The sequence below is a fragment of the Phasianus colchicus genome, chromosome 1 (genome assembly GCF_987193195.1).
Source record: "Phasianus colchicus chromosome 1, bPhaCol1.hap1.1, whole genome shotgun sequence".
Taxonomy (NCBI): Eukaryota; Metazoa; Chordata; class Aves; order Galliformes; family Phasianidae; genus Phasianus; species Phasianus colchicus.
In genome coordinates, this window is record NC_143436.1 from 59,627,572 (window position 1) to 59,638,040 (window position 10,469).

The window sequence follows — 10,469 nt, forward strand, 5'->3', positions numbered from 1 at the left end:
TGCCATGTTTCAACTCGTGATTGATAATAGATCTTGGGATATTATATGAGTACTTTTTAACCAATATCCTAACATATGATAGTAAAAATGAAAGTATTCTTTACTTTCAATTGCAGTCCCTAATTTAGCTAACAAAAATGGTAATGAAAACAAGGAAATAAATATTTATCTTAGAAAAAGAACATGAATCATCTTTTAATTCATTTTTAGGCCCTCTGATTATTAAAATATCAGTGATAATACAACAATAAATGACTGTCTTAAAATAATGTTCGCTTTCATTCTCATGAAAATTCTCTGTAGTGAGCTCTGCAGAATCATCTGGTCACAATTGCTGAACATGGTGCAGACACCAGTTAGGTAATTGCTTGTTTAGATTGTGATGCATTATGTCATATAAGGTTACTGGTTCTAACAGCTGATCTGTTTACATGTTTAGAAGCAGCAGGACACCCCACTACCTGAGGAAAAGAGCAATCCCAGAGGTGTGGAATCACTCTGGCATTCCACACTGATTAGAATATATCTCTCCTTGATAGCAAAGAGTACCAGAAACTATACACAGGAAGCATCCCTGGGAGCTCTTCAGAACCTCACAGCTGGTACTGGACCAGTAAGTCAACTTTCTTCTTTTTCTTGTCACTTAGTTCTTGATGTAAATGCATAGACTTTAGGGCTGCAGTTGCAACATGCTCACAGCATGGAGCTCAGATAACTACAGGCAAATCACTGGCTTCCAGACACAGTGAAATCAAAGAACTTTGAAGAGAAAGTCATAACCAACACTGCAGATATTTCCTGCTTGACAAATAGGAGGATCACTGCTTTTTACTTTGTGTCCACATCTGGAATTTGCTAATTTGTTGCACAGAGAGGGATAAGTCAATGCTAAAAGAGTCAAAAAAAGTGGATTTGTGGAACAAAATCAGTCCCATGGAGAGAGGAATTCTTTGGCACAACTACACATCCCTTTCATGGTTTAGAAATTAATGACCTATATTATGTTTTTGATGAGGAACTGCCCAAGGAGCATGTGGGAAACAGTAGGCTTGAAGCTTCTTTTTTATCACCTTCCTCTTCTCTTTCAGCTCATACCTAGCTCCAGATCTAAACTGTCTTAAATACAGAGAACCTACTGCTGTTGTTTCTGAGGCTATACATTCATGGTAATGACACATTCTTGCCAAATGCCTTTATAACAGATGCCGTTTGCAGTGGCCCAGACTGTCGTTCGGAAGGCAAATGGCCTTCCAAGTATTCGAGCTATGCTGCATGTAAGCCACCCAGCAGTAAAGAAGACAGCAGTCTCACTGCTCAGGAACTTGTCTCGCAACAGCTCTCTGCAAAATGATATAGGTGAGCAGAGACTAATGCTGTCTCTTGGGCTTTCTTTCTCGTCTTTCCTTACTTTAACCTTTCCCTCTTTGAAAAAGAAATTTACAAAAAAACTGGTATGTGAATTTTAACAGTAATTTAGGTTGATTGCTTGATTCTTTATATGGGATTGAAAATAAAGGTTTTGTCTAAGAAGGACTCTAACCTCGAAGTTTTTCAACATTGTGTATTCCTCATTAGATACTTCCAGTGATGTTACATTCAAAGTAGTAAAATATACATAGATTTGAACAAAGGCTTTCTTCCACTTAAAATAGGGTAAAGGTAAGAAAATGCAGAGTTCTGTGCTGCCACAACTATGTAATAGAACATCTCTAGTTACTCTAGTAAAGATCTTCTTGTAGACATTCTTCTTTCTTCTTGTAGACATAAAACTTTGCAAGCTCACTGCTTCCATGGTTTCTCTGCATAACTTTTTTGAGAAGTTAGAAGATTTCTCTACAGAGAAAACCACCAGTTATTTCTGGAGGGTGTTATTTATGAAATGTTATAATTATTTTCACATCAGAAGCCATTTCTGTTCCAAGTATTTTCATTTCTATTTAATTTATATTTGAATATTTTTCCAGCTGATAGGATAAGGTGAATTCACATCATTCATTGTCCTTTTCTGTATTCCTACTGAAGGGAAAAGAGGAAACTACAGGCATAAAGCTGATTTATGGAATGAATTAGCACCCAGAATTCTGCAGAACAGTCTTCTGGTCACTGATTAATCCTTAGAGAGCATTCCCTATTAATGAAAATATAACAATATGTTGTTAGATTGCTTTCAAGAGGATAATGCATAGGATGTTAAAAATTACAAGTGTTGGATCCTCCAGAAACATAGGAATTAGCCTGAGAGGAAGAGGTCAGGTTTTTTCTTAGGGAAAAACAATCTATAAAAGAATGTAGAAAAGGCAGAATAGCATGAAGCTCTGGAGAAAGGTGCTTAAACTTCACTGTTGTTTATTGCTTTACCCACAGTAATGAAAATGAGGGGAATTTCAGATGAACCTTTCCTCAGTGAAAAAGAGTTATTTTTGACTGGCATGTGGATTCAAGTCAAACTCTCCTACCATTTTGGCCAAAGGAAAGGAAGGACATAATTTTCCTAGATAAAAGTGATTCTATTCAGCAAGTGAAATTAATGTTTGATTTCAAATTGAGATAAGTTTCATATAAAACATATCTGGAAATAAAATGATTTTCAGGCTTCCTGAAAACCTTCTTACTTGATTTACCAATAGAAAAAAAATGGACATAATTGCTTTGTCTGATATTTATCATAGCAGGTGGCTTATTCAGTTTTAAAGAAGTCCTTATCTGAACTGTATATAATTTAATCTCACTGTAAACAAACTTTGTCACAACCTAGAGTAAAGAACAGAAGAGTGAGCAAGACATTCTCAGTACAAGAGGTATGCTGAGTGTAGAGGGGCAATATGGCCTCACACTGGATAATTCCTTCCTCACATGCTTGCAGCTACTTCCCAGTGCTGCTTCTTACATCAGGAGCAGCTGGCTGCAGCCTGTTGCTGACTGCTGTAGTCTTTTCCATCAACTCTGAACATGGACCAGTCCATGTGGCATAGTCCTCCACATTGTCCCAGTCCTCATAATATACATACAACATACACAATACATATGGCTGGTAGAATCATATACAACGTGGTCAAAATAATGAAGTGTTCTTTGAGTAGAAGAAGACTTCCAAGAATGACATTCTTCTTAAATATAAGTAACTTAGGTTCAATGTGTGCATCCCCCTATAGCCTACAATTGTCAAATGCAACATTAAAATCTCAGTTTGTGGTGTACTACTAAATCCATGTTTACCTATAGACACACATTTCCTCAGGAAGTAGTAGCCTCTTGCTTTCACACAGCTAAGGACTTCATTGCAGTACACTAAGTATTAATGTATTGTGCATAAGAAGCAAAATATGCACTGTACAATTTCATGTGGATGCAACTACCTAACTGTGGGGATATAAAGCAGCTATGAAATCATTACTCTTTTCGGAGAGCACACAGCACTGTGATAGACAGTAATGGGAGGACTAGTGTCTCATAGGAATCCTAGGTAAGTATTAATGTAGTAGTAAGTAGTAAATGTAACCAGTTAGTAACGGAGTTTTCTGTCTTCCAACTTCTAGCTAGAGAAGTTTTGCCAGATTTGGTCTCGATACTTCCTGACTACGTCCCAGGGTCTGATATTGCTTGTGAAACCACAGCTTCTGTCTGCTACACTTTATACAATTTGACACAGAGCAGTTCTCACAATGCACGGCTTCTCCTAAATGCTGGTGGCCTGCCAAAGATCATTGCCATCAGCATGAACGACAGGTAAGATGGTTGAGAAGCCTTCCCCTCTCCTCCCTCCTTTCCTTCAGGAAAAAAAAAAAAAGAAAAAGAAAATGCAACCTTTTCCACTTGAGAGGAAAATACTGCATCTTAAGGTACAGGATAGATTGAAAGGGATGGCAATCTGAACAGAATTACATATATTAGAAAACAAAGAAAAATCTCTTGTAACATCTCTTCCATCCACAAAGGAATGTGCTGTGTTCCAGTTCTTTAAATATTACCTGCAAAGATGAAGGCACATTATCTATATTCTAATATACATAGTGGCAGGCTATCAGATTTTATCTGTCCCCAAAACAGTTTATTTCCTGTCCTTTGTAACACAGCTCTGATAACCTTTAAACATTAGCATGGGAGTACATTTGATAGAAAAGATAGAGCTGTACGTAAAAATTATGTATAGAGTTTCATTATAGGTATAAGTCCTGAATTTTCTTTAATAATTCTTTAATATTTAATCACATGTAACCAACATTTAATCAAAATAGAATACTGATTTATGAATAGGAGTAATTATTCTGTTTGCCTTCTTTCTGAAGAAATTCATCTCAGTAAAGGAGGACTAATTTTGGCTAAATAATGAGACATTTTAACTGCTTGGGAAGATCATTCAGAATTATTCTGAGGTGCAACTTCTCAACTGAATTTTAATACTATGACATGTGCTGCAAGATTAAGTCTATAGTGTACTTAATTTCTCTCTAATTTTGATGAATAAATGAAGTGGAGATGTATGTTTCATTTTCTTTAGTAGTCAGGACAGCATGAGATTGTTAGAATACCTAAAGAGCAAGAAAGAATCATTTGGAAGGACAGAGAAAGAAAAATATATGAGGTTATAATATCTTAAGTCTCTACATACACTGTGTTTAAGAAGTGGGAATTTAAATATATTTTATCATTCTTTTTACAAAATTTCAGTAACATGTTCAGCAAAGCTAGTAAGGCTGCTTCAGTCCTCCTCTACTTCTTGTGGGCACATACTGATCTCCACAATGCTTACAAAAAGGTAAGACTCGTCTTATAGCAAAGACATTTAATTTGTCATTTCAGTTGTAGATCCCTTTCATTTGTTCCCTGGGGCCCTTAGCACCTCTGCAGTGTTTCTTGGTAGGATTTCAGGGGGTTACTGAATTTGGCACTTCTCTTACTTGTGTGTAGCAGGGCCAGCAGGTCAAGGGAGATGATTCTCCCTTTCTGCTCTGCTTTGAAGGGACCCCACCTGCAATACTGCATTCAGTTCTGGGGCCCTCAGCATACAAAGGACCTGGACCCATTGAATCAGACCCAAAGATGAGCCACAAGGACGATGAGAGGCCTGGAGCACATCTCCTATGAATATATGCTGAGAGAGTTGGGGTTGTTCAGCTTGAGAAGAGATCACATTGCAGCCTTCCAGTACCTGAAAGAGTCCTACAGGGAATCTGGAAGAGACGCCGTTGGGAAGAGTAGTGACGGTACAAGGGACAACAGTTTTAATTAAAAGAGCATATATTTAGATTAGCTATTAGGGAAAAGTTCTTCACTCAGAGGGTGGTGAGGCACCAGAGTGTGTTGCCAGAGAACACGCCCATCTCTGGAGGTGTTCAAGACCAGGTTGGATGGGGCCGTGGGCAACCTAATCTAACGGTAGGTATCCCTTGTCTATGGCAGGGGTTGGGTGTTGGATGATCTTAAAGATCTCTTCCAACCCAAACCATTCTATGATTCTGTGATAATGCTGCACAAGCAATGAATGCTCTTCAATTTGCTTACCAGTGTTTGTATTCTCTCCCTTTCTGGTTTTGTACGCACTAGCAAACTTTATGAAGAATAGTGCTGCTTCCTGCTAGAGCAGTCAGATAGTGAGAAGTGATACTCAGTAGATAGCCACCCACCACTGACCAAACCAGTCTGACACAGAGGGCATAAGTTGCCAGAAAAATCAAAGGAAGGGCAAAACAACTTCTTATTTTAAACCCACAGTTTTATTCTCCTTGTTTTCTCTGCCGTCTGTAAGCCCACATGTCAGTTACATTCAAACAAAAAGGTACAGCCAGGGAAAGGTTTGGCAAACATATACTGTAATAGTCAAAATCAAACAAAAAATGACCAGCGTGAGTAAGCCAACCAACAAAACAGCTTGTTTCTTTCCTTTTGAGGCTCTGTACCTCCTTTTACCAAGCACAACTGGGTTGACTTCAGCTTGTCTCCAGCCTGCATTTCAAACTGTTTTCATTCCTTATTTACATGCAGCACAGGATATCTGTCACCTAGAATTCCCAGTAACCTAAAACTATGCTATTTTCAAGCTCTTGGTTTTAGCATGTGTATGTTAGCCAGTTTGCTTCTTAACAGAGGAACAATGAAACTGAAGTCTTCTAGATTTAAAAAACAAAACAAAAACAAAAACAAAAAACACAACAGTAAGAATTGTAGATTTTTTGTTTGAAATTTGCTTAAGAAATTTACTTAGCTTATTATCTCTTTACAGTCTTTCATCATACTCAGCAGTATGTTGCCTTAAAACAAGAAATCTGTATTCAAGAACAAGGGTGCTTGAACCATGCAGTAATTTGTGATGGCAGGAATTTTCTGAAGCCTTTGTTATTCTGGATGTAGATAAAAGACATGTTTATCCAACTTCATTTTTAAAAAATGCTGATTACTTGCTGTTTCCCTGTAAATCAGGTCCCAAGGAGATACCAAGTATAGCACTGAAAGCTGCAAGCCACCTAATGTCTAGACATTTTTGAAAAGTCAATCTAATAAGCAACAGAAATTACTTGACCAAATGAGATTGATACAATTATGAGGCATTATGGCATTGTCCTATACTCCTCATTTGTATAGGGTTAATCTCAACTGACATTAGTCATCTAAGAGTTATGAGTCTGTAGAGCTGGAGCTAGAGGAATAGGCTCACCATACATTCAGAAAAAGTTAAGAAACACCCGGCAGTGATTCATAGTATCATAGGGCTATTCCAGATTGGAGGAGACTTGAAAAGGTCACTGAGTCCAACTCCTGCCTCCACAGAGAACCACTCAAAATCCAAACCCTATGATGTCTGACAGTGTTGTCTAAATGCCTCCTGAACGCTGGCAGCTTGAGGCCTGATCACTGCCCTGGGCAGCCTATTCCATGCCCACTGACCTCTGGTGCAGAACCTGTTCCTAATCCCCAACCTGACCCTCCCCTGACACAGCTCCATGCCATTCCCTTGGCTCCTGCCACTTTCACCAGAAAGAAGAGATCAGTGTGTGCCCCTCCACTCCTCTCACAAGGAATCTGTGGAATACCCCCTTGCTCATCTTAGACTGAATTGAGTTACTCTTGGGAGATATCTCTTCAGTCTCTGTTGACTGCAGAGAGCTCTACCTAGACCCTTGCTATGGCTCAATACCTATCTTTTAGGCAGGTGAACCCTTACAGTGTCGACACCGAAGATAATGAATTATTCTTTCTTTTATTCCAAAGGCTGATTTTAAGAAGACAGATTTTGTCAATACCCGGACCACAAAAGCCTATAACTCACTAAGAGATTGAATCAGATCATAACATGACAGAAGACGTATATTGATTAGTGTAACTGTCTTCACGTGGCTGGTATTCCTGTGAATCGGGAAGTATCTCGGAAAAAAAGAGGCTGATTTATAGACTGGAATGACCAGTGATAGCTGTCCTGTGTTTTTAATTTTCACCACGTTGTTGTCACCATAGATCAGTATACAAATAACCAGAAATGGATTCTTCAGGACATTTGAGGTGACGTTTCATCTAAGTTTACCACTGCTTGGAGTTTCAGATGACTGCCTTTAGTCTAGCAGACATTTATACACAGAGGTTTAAAATGCTGATTGGCAGCAAATACTTTTCAGAATGTTTTATACAGATCGTTTTCTACAGAGGGTAAGCATCAATTGCACTGCTCAGGACATAGTAATTTTTCACCCTTTTGTCTCTTCACGTATGCTAAACAAGAACCTCCAGACTCTGTGAGTATGCACAAGAAGCTGTTTCACTACCTGCATTCTAAAAGCACTAAGGAAGTTAAAATGAGTATTTTTATATCACTTGTATTCATGTGCTCACTGGTTCTTAAGCCTCTTTCTTTCGAGATTTCATTAGCAACAGCAATAAAGTTGATTTTGCATAGATCTGGTTACGCCTGGCTCTCATCATGATCCTTCACGTGGCTGTTGGAATTGATAACTGTGTCCAGAAAGGGTTTTATCTAAATACAATATGTCAGACACTCAGCTGATCCATCATTCTTTGCTAATTACTGGTGATTCAGTGATTATTTCAAGAAAATCACATTTTCAAAACAGTTCTGTTGATTAAATATTGTAAAAGGAGTGGAGTCTTGTCTTTATTTTTGAAGAGAAAGATACATGAGATTAGGAACACTGCTGCTTAAGGAATGCATCTGATCCTGCTTCATATTCTCCTAGTTGAAATCATCATCCTCCCTACAGCAAATACCTGCAGCGTGATAACAGAAGGATTATGTCTGCACATGTGGGAATAGGTAACAGGAAATAAATTCCTAAGCACATGAAGACTGTTTCTATGATATGATCCTAGGAGAGGAAAAAGAAGCATTAAAACTTCCCATGTCAGGTGGGAGGCCTTTTCTATACAATAGTCATCTCAACAAACCAGCAGTTGGATTGTCCACTAAACTAATTGGAAATAAATACATAAATACATAAAGCTCTGTGGTTTGGATTCCGAGTTGACATGATCTGCCATTACTCTACAAACCAGAGGAGCTAAGCTATGTTGATAGCACCCACAACTGGCATACGCATTCGGAAGCCCTCCTACAAGAATGGAACCTGTGCTGTGCCCCCCATCATGAACTGCTGGCACAGGAACTTTTGCAGCTGTTCCAACCCAGAAGGGGATGTGCAGTCCTTTAGGACTTCACAGAGGAGAGGTCCACTCATTTCAACACTTCTGCTCAAAGGTTTAACCCCTACCAGAAACTTAGAACTAGCAGACTGTGACATTGCATTGTGTCCAAATGTATTTCTGGATATTGGAGCTAAATTATGCTTGGAGATGCACACAGTTCTTGCAGAGTTGCCAGGAAGTCACACGCATGTATTCAGAACAAAACAGCCTGGAAGTTAAACAACCAACCCTGTTTTTCCAGCAGAGGTCATTTTCACAGGTCTGTTGGTCCTTCACATTTGCTTTGAATAACTCAAATCAAATGTGTCCCTGTAGGAGGTTTTAAAAATACTATTATCTTTTAAGAGATCATTTCCAAAATACTCCAAAAGTCCAAAAACAACACAGGGGAAGGGAACTTACAGCACCTCGTGTTGGGGACGATGTTTTTATAAGTTTTTTAAATATGACAGAAAATGGGCAATTAAAGTCTAACTTTTTCGTCCAACTTGTTAACCCAAGTAATGCTGCATGTACCGTGAATGAATAAATACCTTGAAGACTGGACAAGTCTACTTTCACTGCCCCAAAAGTAGTGGTAGTGAAAACTGATACACAGAGAGCAAACATGAAGACAGAGTGGCACTGGAATGAAGAACTGCAGTCTAAAAATCAGGGAGGAGACTTTTAGAAATAATCAAGAACTGGTTTTGTTCTGTGAAAGTCACACACTTTTAATAATAAAACACCAATGCTGTGCAATTGTAGAAGTTCTGTTTAGACTTTCAGTGTGAGGTAATTAAGAACGAGGGTAATGACAAACTTCCGGGGCTGTTTCTGTTGATAGTGTTTCTTTAAAATCACAGCGGCATTCAGAAGTCACAAAGAGGAATGTCAGGCCTGGCAGCAGCTGAAAGCTGTAAACAGGGATGAGGAACAATGACACGCCTTATGGCAACTGATCTCCTGCTTGTAGACAATCAAAAACATCTCAGCAGGATGCCAGAGAAGGCAATGAATGTTAGAGAAATAATAAAATGTACTCTAACAAAAATATCTGTCATTGGTCTTCATTGTTACTAGTGAAACAAATTGCTGGCATGCAGCATCCTCTTACCTTTTTTCTGATGTCATAGTTCCTAAATATTAGTGCCTTCCCCCTCACTTGCCAAACAGAACTGGTCTATGTAAAATACTGTAGTACACTGTGCATGAACATAGCATTATGTTACTTGCTGGTTTTTGTGAGTTTTTTCTTTTGTGCAGGAGCATGCCACATATTAGGAAAGCTCTCTCCCTTCTGGGCCCATGCAGATGAGATGAACTAGCACCATTATGAGCCATGATAAAAGAATCCCAGGCTTTTATTAAAGCTGAGGAATTGTAACTCAGGTTTCCAGTTTGCTTGTTTGGGCTTCAGCTGGCCTTAAATTTTCCTGTCTTTAGTATTCAGGACCAAAACACCCGACATTATCACTCTGTAGCTCTCTTTGCAAGGATTCTTGAGATAAGTAAATGAGCAGACACCATGTGAATCACACAAAAGCTATGGAAGTTATTTCAACTCCAGCAGTTGTTCTTCCATTCTTTTTTTACTGTTAGTGCTGCTGATTAAGACCTTTGTTGTCATTCTTGACTCAACACCAGATGCAGCTCATGGGCAAGATATCAACCTTAAGGCCTGCTATAAGCAAAACATCTGGAAGTCGTGCCAGAAATCAGACTGGAGAAAAGGCAAGTTTGTACTCAGCATCACAGTGCATTAAGGACAAGTACTTGAAGAATCAGACATTGATATATAATCATGAGAGTCTGCACTGAGCATACAGTTTTAGATGATC

The 10,469-nt window shown here is 38.7% G+C and overlaps 1 protein-coding gene across 1 annotated transcript in view; it reads left to right on the forward strand.

Moving 5' to 3' along the window:
• PKP2 (plakophilin 2) overlaps positions 1-7,886 on the forward strand; it is a 42,098-nt gene extending 34,212 nt beyond the window's left edge. Inside the window, exons 9-13 of the mRNA XM_031589816.2 lie at positions 440-613; positions 1,203-1,356; positions 3,537-3,726; positions 4,669-4,756; positions 7,207-7,886. Of these exons, the coding sequence (XP_031445676.2) occupies positions 440-613; positions 1,203-1,356; positions 3,537-3,726; positions 4,669-4,756; positions 7,207-7,275 (675 nt within the window). The 3' untranslated portion in view covers positions 7,276-7,886. The remainder of the gene's footprint in view (positions 1-439; positions 614-1,202; positions 1,357-3,536; positions 3,727-4,668; positions 4,757-7,206) is intronic.
• Positions 7,887-10,469: the final 2,583 nt, after the last annotated feature.